The sequence below is a fragment of the Sinocyclocheilus anshuiensis genome, unplaced genomic scaffold (assembly GCF_001515605.1).
Source record: "Sinocyclocheilus anshuiensis isolate Anshui unplaced genomic scaffold, SAMN03320099.WGS_v1.1 scaffold888, whole genome shotgun sequence".
NCBI classification, from domain to species: Eukaryota; Metazoa; Chordata; class Actinopteri; order Cypriniformes; family Cyprinidae; genus Sinocyclocheilus; species Sinocyclocheilus anshuiensis.
This window is the reverse complement of record NW_015549648.1, coordinates 961,941-979,926: the sequence shown is the minus strand read 5'-3', so window position 1 is coordinate 979,926 and position 17,986 is coordinate 961,941. Positions and strand designations below refer to the sequence as shown.

The 17,986-nt window shown below is 36.1% G+C and overlaps 1 protein-coding gene across 2 annotated transcripts in view; it reads left to right on the top strand.

The window, feature by feature from the left end:
- The first annotated feature begins 3,810 nt into the window (after positions 1–3,810).
- LOC107660187 (ATP-binding cassette sub-family A member 1-like) overlaps positions 3,811–17,986 on the top strand; it is a 35,131-nt gene continuing 20,955 nt past the window's right edge. The window contains exons 1-8 of one of the 2 annotated variants that reach the window (XM_016449435.1): positions 3,811–3,906; positions 5,385–5,485; positions 6,457–6,550; positions 8,655–8,796; positions 8,908–9,026; positions 12,350–12,471; positions 13,340–13,531; positions 15,851–15,940. In XM_016449435.1, coding sequence (XP_016304921.1) covers positions 5,420–5,485; positions 6,457–6,550; positions 8,655–8,796; positions 8,908–9,026; positions 12,350–12,471; positions 13,340–13,531; positions 15,851–15,940 — 825 coding nt within the window. In that variant the 5' untranslated portion in view covers positions 3,811–3,906; positions 5,385–5,419. Of the gene's footprint in view, positions 3,907–5,294; positions 5,486–6,456; positions 6,551–8,654; positions 8,797–8,907; positions 9,027–12,349; positions 12,472–13,339; positions 13,532–15,850; positions 15,941–17,986 lie in introns of those variants that run through there. The other variant, XM_016449436.1, reaches the window with a different exon arrangement.

Below are 17,986 nucleotides of genomic sequence, written 5' to 3'. Positions count from 1 at the left end.
ATAATGTGTTTTTTGAACATTAAAGCATGTCAACATATTCTGTTACACCAAATACACAAAATAATGATCTTTAAAATACCATCATATGACCCCTTTAATAACGTTTTGTAAGCTAGTTTGTCATTGAATCTTACTGTTTTATTGTTGTTGTGCGTTTTAATTAAAAATAATGAATCCATCTTTTTTTTTTTAGTTTTAAAAGGTGAAAGGTGTATAGATGTAAGCAAAACAGACAATTATGTTTTATTGTAAAACCTGACAAGATCGTGAAATCGAAAGTGAAAGCATCCGAAGCCCGGCTTATAACATGGCAAAAGAGGAACTCCCGTTCACAAAATTCAAATCACAAATAATACTACTGATGATAAAGAACGGGTTGAATGTTAACTACTTTCGTTTCCATATAACTATAAACTACGATAAAAGTTCATCAGCATGCATTGATTAATAGCATGTTGTAGCGCAAAAAAAAAAAAAAACTTGCTTGTGCAACCGAGAAAGTTAATTGCAAAAGAGCGAGCAGTGGGAAGAATGAGTCTGGAGCCCTGAATTGCCCAGCTCCCTCTGTCAATGATCTAGCACCCCCTCAGCACCTGCAAAATTCTCTGGCGCCGCCCCTGGTACATCCATGTATTTTTGAAAAGCAAAAATTACGTTTGTCCGACTCTAAACCCAGTCCCCAAGTAAATTAGGTTCTTAAATAAAAAACTAGCAAAACGAGTTGCGGTGTCCCCACCACTTTTCAAAGCAAAGTTACGCCACTGATATACTGTATGCTAATGTATCACTATATTTTGAATATTATAATAATGACTAAATAATGAAAGTCACAAAGCTGTTTTCTTAAACCTCAGTTTCCTCAGCTTAATATTACCTAAAATCTGTTAGGGTTTTTTTATTCATTGTTTCATTTTGCTGGTACTTAGTCAATGTCAGTATGTTAAGTTCTCATTATCTCTCTCTACGTGCTTGGTACTGTAAATATAAGGGTCATGACCAACATTATCTCTCACAACTTGGTGAAACATTCAATTTACTCTCCTACTCTATGTTTATGTGCAATCTTCAGCAGTTTTAGTGAACGTCTCGACGTATTGCAGAAATTATACATTTTTAGAATATATTTTGCAGTCTCTACAGCGTCTAGGAGGCTGTTTTGCTCTTAGAAACAAAACAGGCCTGTTTTACTCCTTAAACCCATGTAGCCTGAACTTTCCCCTTAAATGTGATGAAACAGCATTGACCTGTCTGTCACACACTTCCGAAGTCAGCATGTTTTCCTTGTTTATTAGTCCATTGTCAGCTTAGGCATTATTATTGTTCCATAAGAACCTTTACTCTATTTCTAACAAAGAGTAATGTGATATTTATGTGTCATATTAACATTCAAGCTCTCTGCTTCTAGCTTTCCATGCTACTTTTTCAAGAAAGCATCAGCTGCTCATATTTTATGGACATGAAACCTTGCAAGTGTCCACCGAAGGTGGCAGGTATTTCCCCCGCAGGACACACTGACCTCAGAGCTGAGGAATGACCCACAAACCAAATACTATAGCAACTTATAGGAAACGTACATAATATCCTCAGATTTAAGCCTCACAGTTTAATCAATTTGTATGATTATTAATTCAATTAAATAACAAAATAATATATTAATTTGTTTATTAGGGTGACCATACATCCTCTTTTTCCTGGACAGGAAAAAGGATTTCAAAATTGCCTAAAATGTCTGGGTTTTGGTTTTATTTTTCTATTGACATGCTCTATAAAGTCCTCGTACATTATATGTATGTGCATTTGCATTGCTTTGACCATTCTCTGTAGATACAACCTTCTTGCATGCCACAATGTGTAATGGCAAGTAACACACTGAATTAAACGTGAAACTCAAAAAATAAAATGTAATCTTTTAATTGCAATTAACATCGCATATTTAAAAAAAAATGTACTGTAACTTCAAACAATATTTTTTTACGAATATTTTTTGTTGTTTTTGTTACAGAACAAACAGCAGAAAAATTTAGCAGAGGCAAGCCTAAAATGCATAGTTGTCCAAAGAAGGCATACACCATGAAAAATTATTTTTACAGTAGCATCTGAACTTGTTATTGTAACCAGTGTTTCCGAACTGAAACCTAACTGGCTTCATCTGGTGAATTATGACATTGGCAACACTTTCTAATCATTTTTTAATGGTAGCAAGTGTAGAGCATGTGTTCCCGGGGTTTTAGAAAGATGTTTTCCATTATTTCATCACCCTCCTCCACTAAAAATGTCAGAAATATTTCATGATTCCTGTAGCAGAGTAACTGGCAGCGGTGGACTGTATGTGCCAACAGCTGCACTGCAGCAAAAGCACTACATGAAGTGGTAATATCAGCTGACCCTTCCTCCAGAAAGTGAGATCACAGACAGGTCATTGGCTGTTTGACTGGAGCTGTTTTTAAACCTTCCTATTGTCTTCTTGATCGCACTGCGTACTAAGAAATCATCTTAGAATTGTCATGTATGAATTGTTTGTGAATTAAATTGTCTGTTTTGTTCTGCTAGTATTATTAAATACCGTTACTGCCCCTATAAAAGAAGATATCACTAGCACATAAAACATGGGTAAATTTAGATACTGAGCTCTGCAGCATTTGTGAAAATTAAGATGATTCAGTGTTTGTGTTTCTCACAATGCCAGAATACCGGATTTGGTTTGACACTAGGTCCAGGATTTTCCAGAATTTCACTAGCTTTCACAATGCCAGTTACGTCTATATTGCAACACCATTAACAAACACCACACACGGAGAAAGTACATGTTGTCAACTGCCATGGCACACGATTGTACTCAGTTTTACTGAGAGTTTTACTCAGTGAACTAGGGAACTATTGGAAAATAGTTCCCTGATAAGGATTGAAGGATTAAGAACACAATAATAAGTGGCAGTGCATAGCTTAATACATCTTATTCTGGTCCAGTCCAAGGTCTCCGCCTACATTCACAAAGAAAAGCCATCAAAAAACAATACACAGCCTACCTGGCCATCACAAGCCATCTTGCAGATACACCATTCCTAATGCCTGGACATTGAGTCTGTCAAGCTGAAGATGACTTTTGACACGGTTCCCATAAATGGTCTGTCACTCAGCACTTCATGTTCACATTCATGGATCATTTCCCATCAATACAGATGATTAAACTTGGATAACTCCAAACTAAATGGTAATATTAACCTAATTTACCATCTTTCAACCACTGTGACATTCCACTGGCTATTAGATGGCTTTTAGTTTAATATACATTTTGCGTTCTAAGAGATTAATATTTTCTTAGCAAATTGCTGTCCTTTTTGCATTCAAAGACTTTTATCAGACATGGTTGAGTATTTCATCCCATCAACTGTATACAAAGAAATAGACCCCAATGGAGTGAAAAGGGAAAGGGACTGTGCCAAGTGTTTTAATATGCCAGATTGCTTGCTTTTAAGACCCCAGACTGCATAAAAATACTTTTTCATCATCTATGTAATAACTCTTTCAAATAAGATTCTGTCATTTATGGCCATTAAAAAGCAAACAAAATGTCATATTTTCCCAAACACCAGTAGAAGAGGCATGTTTTATCCCTGTGTTGTTTTCATGGCACTTGTATGTCAGCAGATGTTTGCAGTTATGCCATTTAAGAGCTGTTTTGGGCTCCACGTGTTGATCCAGACCCAGTTAAAATGTGCAGCACACTGGATGACCGACAGTAACCCCGGCGCTCAGAGCGGATGCGCTATAAAACCACTTCAAACCTTCAGATGCTCCTTCACACGAGAACCACCGACCAACACCGGCGTCAGAGTACACACAGAGAATATACATCCGATTCATTGGGATTACAGTGAATGTCCATCATAGGCCATCAGCTGTCTGGTAAGATATACTTATGCTTCGTCTTCTTTAAGATTGTTTATGTGTTTTTAATGTTCTGTAGAGAATGAACGGCAAACGCAACGTTTCAGGTGGCGTATTATTGAAAACCTGACGTTTTTTAAAAAGCAAAAATAACACCAAAATGGCAAAAGGTGACAACGTGTGTTTCTTTATCAGCGGATAGAAAGACCAGAAGTGCTGTAAGAGAAAAACAACAGAACAATAAACAAGACAGACAAAGGTACAGGTATCAATGTGTAAAAAACAAAACTACACTGTAAAAGAACGAACATCTACGTTTAAGTGCCTTAAAGTATTAAGGAAAATCAAAGTGATGACAAATCCACAACCTGGAGTAAAAGTTAATTAGACGTTTGACCTTTCGGTTGAATTACAGATGAAAAAGAAATTGGTAGAAATTCGGAAAACTTATACAATTAAGTAGACATAACAGAACTTACTGTGCCAAGCTAAATTGGTGGACATGGATGTTTAAAACATGAAAAATGAAAAAGAAAACATTTGTACACTTATCTATATGAAAGCTTTTACCGCTTGCATCTGTAATAGTGGAAGACATAATGCGCAAGTTGCTGGGAAGGAAAAGCTGTCTGAATTCTCAAGAGTGAAATGCAGCCTCAAGCATTTCAGCTGAACATAATGGGAAATGCCTGGAATTAATAGTTACTGACCAGATGAATGTATATATAAAAACGCATAGAAAGCAGTTTGTATTTGTCATAGGGACAGTCATGTTCTATCCTGATCTGTGCATGATGATAAAGAATAACCTAAATATTCTCACAAGTCTCTGGTGCTGGGGTTTGGAAGGGCCAGCATGAACATTGTCCTGATTTTACTTTATTTTTGTAATATTTTGTCTAAAGGTTCAATAAATTATTCCATTAAAAAAAAAATCCTATTATTTCTTATGTCAAGCTTTACAGGCATAAGTTATGTTTCCATCCAAGCTCGTCACAAACCTGATCATTTCTGTTTTGGGTTACCTGATTAAATCACTGAAGGGGTCAGACAGTGAGAACAATGTAAGCGCTAGATGAAGATCACTCAAGAATGTCTGGACCCTTTTCGCATTTGAATAGCTTCGTTAGCATAGAGCAAGGGCACTATGATTCTCTCCCTGACTTCCAGCAAATCTGGGCATTTTAAAGCTCTTTGATCAAACGTGGCCATTAAGAGTGAAGCTACCTACCCCAGAGACCCTAATGGCCTGTGAAATTCCTTGCTTGATGATTTTCTGACACTACAAGGTCCACCACTTCCAGGAATTCTGGGAAAAAATAAAAGGTTGGCCTTTCCTAAAACGGGGCAGGAGAGGAGAGATGAAAAGGGAAGACGTGAGCGAGCAGCAGAGAGTCAGATAGGAGGGCTGCACTTTGTCCTGGACTTTTGAGCTGCTCTGTTGTTCGGTGCTGGATGCCTTTTTCACTCCGCACATCTCTGTTGTGTCATTGCAGTTGAGAGCTGAGAGTGAAGAGGGACCCGAGTGAAGATGTCTATCTCCACTCAGCTGGGTCTGCTGTTATGGAAGAACTTCACCTACAGAAGGAGACAAACGGTAAGGACAACAGATTTAGTATATATATATGTGTATATTTCAGGTTTTCGAATAGTTTTTTAATATGCCATCATAAACAAGAATAACATTAATTCAAATGCAAATATCATTTTATGCATAACACGTTACACATTATGTAAAATTTGTTATCGTTATGACAGCTCTTCATTCCTTATAATATAATTCTAGAATCTTGAGCTGTTTACAGTCCATAACAATCCACATAATAAGTAAGACATTTTTACATCATTTCAATACAGAATGCTGTTATACTATGATTCTCAGGTCACTGCACACGCAAACAATATTTATGTTGCTCTTCTAGAAGTAAAAGTGATGCAAATACAGACAGACATAGAATTCAAGTCTCCATCTCCTCAAAATAGGGTATATTACTCTTTAAACCATTACAAAAAGCACTTTGGTTGTACCATACTATGGTATTTTGATGTATAACATGGTACTGTAATGTGTATATTTACAAGTTACTTCCAAAATGTCTTGTTCCATAATACAAAAACTTTAAAAAATTCAGTGCTTGATTTAATTTTCTATTGTTTAATGGCTTGAAACAGTACAATACTGATGAATTTACATTTTTATGGTTTAAAATAAATACGCATTACCCACAAAAGTGCTAAATGGAGAACGAGTGGTCAGATGGGTTTCATTCCCCGTTTGATCTATGTAGACATGCCATGATCCCAGTGGATGTTCCTCTCTGCCGTTGTACTATATCTGGAGGGTCTGATCGATCCCCTGTCATGTATTAATAATAAATGTTGTTAATAAAAACCTGCCCTTGATGACACTACACACCAGAAGCCCTTACCTTAGACATTAGAGACTTGAGAGCTTTTTTCCTGAGAACTCTATTAGTCATGTTTCACCGGGGCCAAAGATGGTCTCCAGTGTCTGCACTTTGCAGAAAACGCTGACTGTTTTTGTCCTCTTGTGTTTGACATGTTCAGCTCCAATTGCTGACGGAGATTGTGTGGCCTCTCTTTATTTTCTTCATCCTGATTGCTGTGAGGTTGAACTACCCGCCGTATGAGCAACATGAATGTAAGTATACTCCTCAGTTTTGTACCTGTGAAAAGAGAGAAAACACTGAAGTAGCTTGTTGTGATGTGTCTACACAATGCAGCATTTATCCTGTTTTGTAGCATTCAATTCCTGGCATGGCATTGGAAAACTAAATGGCTTCCACGTGTTGCATGCAAAACAACTTTTGCAATGCAACCTGTGCATATTAATTGCACTGCATAACCTAAATACATGGTGCACATGGGGCAAAAACGCACGTTTCGTTTCATTGCATGATTTTTTATGGTGTATCATTATCAGTAAGTAAGTAATCGGTGTTCTGTCAGTCACACATGATGTGTATAAAGATAGGGTGATGCTATCAGGAGCATGTCGAGATTTAAATAGTGCCCTATAGACAAAGTGACCACTATTTCTGCATTTTAGGGCACAAACAAGCACAAAATGGTCTATATTTTAATATTAGCTAGTTATCTGATAGTGCAGTGATTTTGAACAAACCAGCTAATAATTCAGCTAATAAATGCGGTCATCAGTCTGTCATTATTTCTTGTTTTATAGTTTTTATTGTGCTTGATTGGCTTTCTAATAGATAAAGTTTAGATGTCACCATGCTCTGAGTAATGTTACTCATGCCAAGCTGTAAACTAGCCAGGAATTCAAAACACAATCCTTGACTAGTGACATTTGAAAAGGCATACTTCAATACAGATACAATTTTGTGAGATTGTGAACTGTCTGTTCTTCTTTCTGGAACGTTGAGCCTTTGTCATGAGATCTTGTTGAAGTGCAAATGTGTCTGTGTGCTACCGCTTTGGTTTATACAGGAAATAGGAGATCCTGTGTATAATTTCACTTCTCCCAAAGTCTGGAGTGTGCTGATGGACAAATTGATTTGTCATATGCGAGTACAGGCATGTTGCAACCTCTCTTTGTGAAGTGATTAAATGGACAGAAAGAACAATGTCCATCATGTAGGTATCAGTTGTAAGACTTCAAAACCAGCAATATTAAGTTGCCTAAGGCTTTAAATACAAGATTATGTGGATAAATTAAACATTTACCTAATATATAGGTATATGTATAAAGGAAATTATTATATTCCACAAAAATATAAGATTTTTTTGTTTTGTGATATTTTTGACAATTTACTACTGCTGTAAACACAAGATTAAGTAGATGAATAAAAATAATAATAATAATAATAATAATAATAATATATATATATATATATATATATACATATATATATATATAATTTTTTATTTTTTTATTTATTTTTTTTGTAGGTGAAATGTTTTCTTCCACATAATGTTGTGTTTACAGGGCACTTAAAATTGCTGTTTTTTTGCATCATAAGGAAATTATTACATTAAACAAAATATTTAAGATTTTTTTGTATTTTGTATTGTATTGTATTTTTTTGTATATATTAAATAAATATATGAGGAATTGAACAAATAGCCCCTGAATTGATTACTTCATGCTTTAAGTATTATCTTTGCTGTGCTCAGCAGTGGAGCAGCTGGCAGTCTTAAGGTTGGCTGATAGCAGACCTGCATATTTGACTCATTATAGAAATAACAGTGAGTCTGTGAGGGGACATAGGTCACATATACCGCTTAGGTAATCACTCGATAAGGTCCCCTCATAGGGTACGCATCCTCCAGGGATGGACAGTCAGATGTTTGCTGGTGTTTTTTAGGTCTGTGGGAAGATAAGGCAGTCTAAGGGTACACGTCAATTATTTGTACTGTATATGGGGATGGGCCACAGCACTGGGATGTAGAAATAACGTAAAATGTAAAAATCTCATCCGGAACATCATGCAGTTGGATATCAATCTGATAATGTATCTGCACTATCTAGAACTCCCATTATCAGGATCACTTGTCATATATGAAGTAAATGCACTTTTGAAGTCAAAGATGCATTATCTGGGGGGGAAAAAACAAGACAGATTATGGTTTTACTGGAACGTTTTCTCATCACTCTATGCCAGTGTCTTGATTATGCTGGTTTTATCGTGTACACTTTCTCTTCTGCTGCTCTTAATGTGGAAACTCTCTTTTCAACCCTCTTCAATGAGGTATTTCATTTAGTCTCCCTTTATTTGTTACAGGTCACTTTCCCAACAAAGCCATGCCCTCAGCAGGCACCCTGCCCTGGATCCAGGGCATCGTCTGCAATGCCAACAATCCCTGCTTCCGACACCCAACCCCTGGGGAATCTCCAGGAGTCGTCGGAAACTTCAACGATTCCATGTAAGTTGTTGCCTACAGCTGAAGATTTCGAAATAACACTATAATGTGGCCAATTACGTGTAATACAAGACCATGCATGCAATTTGGAAGCAATTCTGATTTCTTTTTCAGAATCTCACGCCTGTTTTCTGATGCCAAGAAGATCTTACTGTACAGTCAAAATGACAAGAGCTTAGATGGATTCAAGGAGCTTATCAGTGCAGTGAAAGTCATGCAAAACAACACAGCTGGTGAGTACAGAATTGCCTAGAATGAAAACAGTTCGTCCTCATGTGTTTCCAAACATCAAATGCTGCTCTTCTCCATAAAGTGACCAAGCTCTAAAAAGGACAAAAAACATTAGTAATCCATATGACTTGTGTGCTGTATTCCAAATCTTCTAAAATCATATGATAACTTATATTTTCATCAAGTTTGAATATGCAATTTGAGCCCTGAAGCTTAGTTTTTTTTTAGTAATAAATGACTTAAATACTTATATTTTAGCTTGTTCCTTTTTATGTTCCACCAGGGAAACAGAGTCATGTGGGTTTGCAACGACATAAGAGTGCATAAATGGCATGTTTTTCATTTTTGGCTGAACTATGTCATGTTTTTTGCCCTTTTCAGCAATTGTACTCTTCCAAAGCAAACACTTCTCCTAGCATGAAGTGACTCATTTGAATTATCAGTTAATCCTTGTAAATATATAAGCGAAAGGTTGATGCCCATCAGTCTTTGAGGATTTGTTGCGATAGTGCAATTTTTCCACTGGGAGAGGAGGGAGTGGGTGGCTGACTGAAGGATCAAGCCTTTCATACAAGCCATGGCAAGTCACTTTCAGGGCTAGTGTGGGTGTAAATACGCACACACATTCCAGAATCCAGTCCTCTAGCATTACCTGCCCTATTCACTTAGTGTGTGCTGGGTATACAGCGTGAATTGTCTCTTCCCGTTCACAGACTTCTCTTCTCACGCTAAGTGAGCTTTAATTGTATTTCTCTGCCTAATGGAGAAAAGGTTGCACAGACGCCATCACAGAATGTCTGCAGTAACAATATATAGACTGTATTTACCAAAAAGTGAAGTATGATGACATTAGATCTGTGACAGAGTGAAATGGGGAGATGACTTCATTGTTTTCATAGCTGTACAGACAAAAACAGGCTCAAATGGTCCAAAAAATGGACCTAAATTCACAGTTAACCGTAATACACCTTCAGAAAAGAGTTCAGAAAGTCTTGAGGAAAAAGAGCCATGTCAGTCCACCTGTTCAATTAAAGCTTCATTATTGTGTCTCACACTGTCGTGTATGAAAATAGGAATGCTTTGAACTCGCCATCCAGTCATTGTGGGGCTTGTCGTGGCATCCGCATGCTGTGATCTCATGCATTTTTGTCTTTATTCTCCTCTTTTGATTACAACTAATGGCAACAGACATGAAAGAGTTGAGTTCTCTGGGTTTAGGTTATATTTATCGCTTGAACCCATTCACACCTTGATCATTTGCTATGATTAGCTGTGATGCTGAATTCACAAAGAGCTTTAAATAGCTGCTTTACATTAGCCTCATAATGGGTTACAGTGTTTAGGAAAAACATCACGCCCAAAATATGATGCTAATTGTTGTAATGGCCAAAGAAAATTGTACTGGTTTTCTCTTTGGTTATTGAGGGTTGAGTTGAGCAAATGACTTGTATATTCACATAGCTGTCCTGATCACTACCATTTAGATGGTTTGTGCACTTTCTGCAAAAAAAAAAAAAAAGCATAAAGGTACACTACTGTTCAAATGTTTGGAGTCAGTAAAATGATTTTGTTTGCAAGAAATTAATACTTTTATTCAGCAAGGATGCTTTAAAGTGGCCCAAAGTGACAGTAAATACACTTATAATGTTACAAATGATTTCTGTTTTAAATAAATGCTGTTCTTTTGAACTTTCTATTCATTGAAGAATCAATTTCCAGAACAACTGTTTTCAACACTGATGATAATAAGATTTCTTGATGAAATCAGCATATTAGAATGATTTCTGAAGGACCGTGTGACATTGAAGACTGGAGTAACGATGCTGAAAATTCAGCACTAATTGTCATTAATTGTTATCACAGGAGTAAATAACATTTAAAAAAATATATAAAGCCATTATTTTAAATAATAATAATATTTCACAATTTTTGTGTTTTTACTTCATTTTTAATCAAATAAATACAGTCTTGTGAGCATAAGAAACTTTCAAATACATAAAAAAAAAAAAATCTTACCAACCCCAAACTTTTGAATGTCAGAGTAAATTTCAAGACAACAGTTAAAACTGTCTGAGAACTGGATTAAGGGTTTTGGAAACCCCGGTATTACGTATATGTATCTTTATTTCACCATGGCTCATTTAGACCCTCTCATTTTATGCTTGCATATACCTGTACTCTCTAAAAAGGCCTAACAGATGTAATTGGCCATGGTTTTACAGAAGGTCCCTGCACATGTCTTTTCAGACCCCATTTTACTCCCCTATTTCTCTCCCTTTACCCTCTTTTCAAAAGAATGATTAGCGGGGAAGCGATTGAATAGTTCAGGAATCTGCCACCTCCTGGGGCTTTGCCCCTCCCTAGCAACGAACACACTTCCAGCCTTTGTTTCCATGAACAGCACAGATGGAAGACATGGAGACAGTTGGGCTTCTCCGGGTGAGGGTTATCACAGGTAGTTGTTAGCTAGGTGTGAATGGCTACACTTTTCCATACACATCAGGTATAACTTTATGCGTATGGATTGGAGAAGGGGTTTCTACTGTCTAGCAACATGAGAGATGTCCCCAAATTTACAGACTTGACCCCACTTAGGTATTTCCATCAAAAAAGGGATCTGAAAAACTTTCAATCTGACCAGACTTTGACTTTCAGCAGATCCATCTCTGCATTTTAGGATTTTTGTTTCGATTGTGATTTGTCATATTGATCAGATAATGTAAAAAATGTACATATGATTAAGGAATTGCATCATCATTATCAAACTTATGAATGATAGTGTGATGCCACAGATTTCAGGAAGGAAAGGGAGTCTCACACAAGTCTGTCCAATTTTTCTAGATTTGTGTGGACTACTTCAACCCCTGTTTTAAATTCCAGAACATTGAGGCAACTAGACTCTCTGTACATTGTTTGTGGAATCACACGATGAATCAGTCGACGTTTCTTTCCACGCCCAGGTGAACGCACTTGCCGGCCTGCTCAGACATGAACTTTGAAAGAGGAATGAAATTTAAGGAGAGCACACGAGTGTGTAGTTAACACTCTCAAAGGCTCCACACCTGAATGAACAGCTCTAAATTCCAGCAAGTGAGCGCATGTACTCCGAATAAAAGTTTGAGGTTTTGTAAGAATGCGATGTAAATGTAAACTAATGGAAAATGGGGTGCGTTTCCAAAAACATTAATCCTAAAATGTGGGGGCGGGTCTTCTGAAATTAAAAGTCTGTTCAAATTGCTGAAAACTGATAACTACAGCCATTGTATGGTGGTTTTGTGAAACATTGCTTAACACGCACACACTAAAGTGGTATGTTTGTCCTTAGGTTTCAAGCTGAAGGACTTCCTGCGTGAAAATGAAACCCTTTCCACGTTCCTCCAGCAAAACGCCTCCTTTTCCCATAATTATGTGCAGAATATTCTGAAAGCTGATGTGAATCTTGAAAAGGTGAGCACTGAAAGCATTATTTTGAAGCATAAATGGTGTCCATGACTATTTAGGTTCTCCATTGACCCACTTCTTCCATGCCCAAAGACCCAAACCTCACACTTGCTCTACTGTAATTACACCGCATACAGTTTGGAAGGCATGGTCATAGGGTGAGCGTGATTTCACCAAGTACAACATGTTCCTGGATCAACATCCTTGTTGATCCTGGAACAACATTCCAATTAACCAATCAGAATTGAGGGATATCTTTTCAGGAAATGTCAGCTTTAGGCTTACAATCAGGATTAGGTGCTTCTACACACTTGTTAATCAGCTATCATTTTACACTGATTTTAGGAATAAATTATGGGTAAGGTTAGGTTTAGGGGTAGAAATTAGGTTAAGTCTGTTTTTAGGACAGTAATGTAGATCCAGGATCAACAAAAGATGTTGATTCAGGAGCATGTCTTACTTGGCAAAATCACGGCGACCACGGTCATAGTTTCTAGGTCCTTTTTGATAGTTTACCCCACACATGCTGCTAAATTGCCCCTAGGAATCAGTTAAAGAGAGGAAACCAGCATGCCACTTGATTTTTGTTTGTAAATCAACAGCTGTTAGCCGTGTGACATGCCCTCGGGGCATTACATAATCTACAGTCCTCATAAATGACCATAGGCAGCCTAGTTTTACCCTAATGTACCCTCTCAATGTGTATTCAAGGCATCTAGTCTAAGTGCCTTATAATGCCCGTCCTGATAACAAACTCATGGGTCATATGAACCGCTCTGTCCCCTTCTATCTCCAAAACCCCTCACAGATCACATGAACACCTTTTGTCTGCTCTTACTCCTACTGCTTATCACCGATGCTCCTCATGTTTCAGGTGCTGATCAAAGGTTTTGGCGTCCATCTGAGAGACATGTGTAGCACCACCACACTTGAGGATTTTGTGAGCATCCCAGACGAAAGGGTGGCGAGATTCACCCAGGACCTCATCTGCAGCGCTCCCAATAGCTGGCTAGACCAGGCCGAGAGACACTTCAAGTCCAACTTGGATTTCCTCAAACCTATTAGGGTAAGAAACAGTGAATCAAAATGAACAGATTTGATACATGTTTTTTAATAATTAATAAACAAATAAATGGTATTACCATATAATATTTAATATTAAATTCTTAGAAACACTTAAAATTACCACATATTAAAATTATCATAATGTAATAAAAAATATGTCCATGTCATAAATTCCACCCAAAAATCAAAAGAAAAAAAAAACATAAAATAATAATAGTAATACAATTTCATATTTTTTATTTGGGTGAAATTATTATTATTATTATTACTATTATTATTATTATTTATTTCAGTATTACAATATTATTTATTATTATTTATTTCAATAATACATATCTATTTCTATATATTTTAAATGGTAATTTTTAAGGGTCAAAATAATAACATGAGATTGAGAATCATAATTGAGAGTAATTTAAAAAAGAGAGTAATTTTTAAAAAAGCTACAAAAAATGTTTAAAAAAAGTTAAGTTAAACACTTTTATTTTTAATAGTCAAGAAAATAATTTCACTGTGCAAAAAATCCTAATGGTCCTAAAAGACACTTAATTTTCTATATGCGATTCAAATTTTTACATTCTACCATTTAGCACCATCACTAAACTTTGTTAATTTCATAAGAGTGTCCAGATTATACATAATTTGTTTTGTGTTGCAGAGGACACAAGCGGTTTTACTGTAGACAAATGTAAATGGCCAGTCTAGAGCTCTGGATGAGTCCAGATGGGGTGGCTTTGTTGTCAGGAAAGGGTGTAAATTAAACTATTGCTTAATAAATTCCCCCACCTTGTGTCTGAGGGTGACAGAGGTATCATCTTATCACCTAAAGCAGTGCAATAGAGTCCTCCCCTCTTCCACTGCTGTTGCTGAGTTGTTAAAAACAAAGCCAGGTGACTTTATCATTGGCATGCACTGTGCTGAGACACAAACAACTCAACAACTAGCTAAAAGAGAGAAAGGAAGAAGAAAGAATGAGTTAGCTGGTTATGAAGAGCGTGGGAGGACGCATGTCGTTGCATGTTGCCCTACACACCTACCTTAATATATATCCTGAAGGCACAGCTGGTAGTTACAACAGCTTCAGTTCCTCTCTTCTGCTTTTCCCTATGAACGTTTAAAAGAAATACAAAGATGTCAGTTTGACCCATAGATCACACTGGTCAACGAAAGATGATTTTGACTCATCATTGGGATTCTTGGAAGTGAAGTGCAGTGGAAAACCAGATAAATATGTCATCTTAGTTTTATTTCGCTGGCTGATGGCATGTAGAATGCATGAAATGAATATGGCCTTGCGTAACTTTTATGGTTCTCTGATCATTTACGGACATGCAAATTAGATACAAGAACTATCACGAGCAACTAGATTTAATTTAACAGCCATATAAACCGAGTGACACACAATATTGTAAATGACCTAAACTTTATCTGTAAATGACATAACCTTTTTATTCAGGTTTATGCATATTATAATATTTCGTTATAGTTATCTAATGTAACAACGTAATTTAAAACAAAAATTAAAACAGTGTTTCATTTTTTAAAAACACTGAGTTTTATATATATATATATATATATATACTGTATATATATACACACGCACACAAATACAATATATAAAATATATATATAACTGTTTTTTAAAAATTAAAAAAATATATAAAAATATAAAACATAATTTTATAGCATATATATGTTTATATTTGATCTAATGTAAAGTAAAACATTATATAAAATTATATAAATAAAAAAAAAAAACATATACACTACTACTTTATTATATTTGGAATTTTCATTACTCCAGTCTTCAGTGTCACATGATCCTTCAGAAATCATTCTAATATGCTGATTTATTGTCAGTGTTACTCAGTGTTTACTCAGTGTTTTTTAAAAATGAACAAATATGTAAAATATAAAACATAATTTTATAGCATATATATGTTTATATTTTACCTAATGTAATGTAAAACAAAATGTAAATTATATAAATTAAAAAAACATACACTACTACTTTATTATATTTGTTATGTATGTATGTATGTATGTATATATACATATATATATATACAGTATATATATATATATATATATATATAACTCAGTGTTTTTTAAAAATTAACATAATTTTATAGCATATACGTGTTTATATTTTATCTAATGTAATGTAAAACAAAATGTAAATTATATAAATAAAAAAACATATACACTATACTACTACTTTATTTTATTTATGTGCGTGTGTGTGTATATATATATATATATATTTTTTTTTTTTTTCCAATAAGTGTATTTATTGAAATCTTTTCTCTGCTTTTTACAGTCAGACATGAGGACTAATGCCAATGACGTCCGTCTAGTTGCCAAAGCTACAGACAACCTTCTGGAAAGCCTGGGATCACTGGCTGTGGAGGTAGACTTCATATTATTCACTTATCATTAAAGTCTATGAGTTTATCACTACAGAAAAGGTAGAACAATCCTGAGCAGTCCTGTGAACTGTCAAACAACTGCATGCGAGAGTTGTCTATCATATTTAAAACAACCAGCACACAGTAAGGGTCTAAAATCATCCCATGAGAGTGAAAGTGACATTTAATGGCGAGAACAAGTAAAGGTGATGCAGCAGTAAAGGTGTCGCACTGGGCCTGTATGTGTCGATGGGTTCGGTAGTGTCTCGTTTGCCAGCTGTAGCAGTGCACAGCGGGAGGAAGAGAAAGTTGGTTCAGCTCCCAGCCAAGCACAGCTGAACAAGCATCCAGAGAGAGAGTAACACAATCTACTCAGCAGTCAGTATCCAAAAACCTCAAGAAAGACGTTTTCTTAACACAGTGAGATGGGCGTTCATGACCTGTTTGATCATACAAAAGCCCCTCTGTTTTCTGCTCAAATGAGAGGGAAACCTTTGGCTAGGTGAATGGAGCATTAAACTCAACCCACTGTCTAGTTTGCTGGCTCACTTTCACGTTTGAGACGGATGGTGAATTCCAGTAACCTTTCAATGTGTTGGTATGAGACTAGATGAAGTGCAAAAAGCATTTTCATTACTCTAGTCTTCAGTGTCACATTATTCTTCAGAAATTATTCTAATATGCTGGTTTGCTGCTCAAGAAACATTTTCTGTTACCATCAATGTTGAAAACAGTTATGCTGCTTACTATTATAAGATTCTTTGATGAAAAGATATTTCATTTATTTGAAATAGAGATATTTTGTAAGATTATAAATGTCTTTGATGTCACTTTTGATCAATTTCTGAATAAGCTTACTTACCGCAGCATTTTGGTTGTGTCTCACGATTTCCAAAAAATATTAAGCAGCAAAAAGTTTCTTGTGCACCAAATCAGCATATTAGAAATAGTATGAGTTTATTCTATTTATTATGGAACTTAGTAATTGCATGCAACTTTTCCCTGTACAGCTTTGTGAAGTTTAGATGGCTCATTATTCCTTCTTGATTTCTTGCTCTCTCCCCCTCTGTGAGAGTGTTTTGTTTTTGCAGTAGGACATCTGTTGCACCCTCCGCCCTCCATTCTCTGTGCACTTTTACACAAAATTAGCGGCACGTGACTTGTTTGCTTGCTGAGTCAGATCCGTAAGGCTCACATGGTTTTATCCTGCACAGTTGTATGCCGTACACCACACCTGCTTCAAAAATGAATGACCGGGAGAAGCAATTCTCTACTTGGTGGATGTGCTCGAAATACTAACCTACTGCTTACTGCATACTGCCTACAAAACACACTTTCTATTTCTCTTTCTCTCAAGATTCAAGTTGACTCAAGAAGTGAAAATGCACCTGTAGGAAAGAAAAATCAATAATAATATTTTTTATTTGATTCTCTTAGACAGCAGTCAGATTAAATGGAGACACACTTGAGACTTTTTCTTAATATTTATAATACAAATTAAAGTGTTCTCAGGGAAATTGGGTTTTTTTAAATGTGAAATGTCGTGACCAGCACAGAATAACATTTCTTTTCCTGTCAGCCAACCTCGAAAAGCAAACCTCCCAGCTTAGAAATGCATTTATGATAGACTTCTATTTTATGTTTGACAAAACCCTTTGTGTGTTGAAAAAGCAGAACCAGCTTTTCATGGGAGGGTTTGTTTGTCTAAAGCGAGTTGTGTTGGGTTTTGTCAGGCCCTTGGGGCACTGGCTTTCTGGATTCAGGATTGTTGGGTAAAACATCTAAACATGAGCTACACAATGACAGTAGCTGTCAAGGATTAGGCAAACACAGCCTGCACTGGAGTGAATAATGAAACACTAACATTATTTCTCCTAATAGTTGACAATTTTCTCTCTGATGAAATGTTACAGGGATAGTTCTCCCAAAATTAAAATTTTTCTGTTATTTACTCACCCTCAAAAACGGTATGACTTTATTTCTTGAGTGAAACACAAAAGGAGACGCTTGTTTCGCTTCTTTTCAATTAGAATGAATAGAAACTGGAG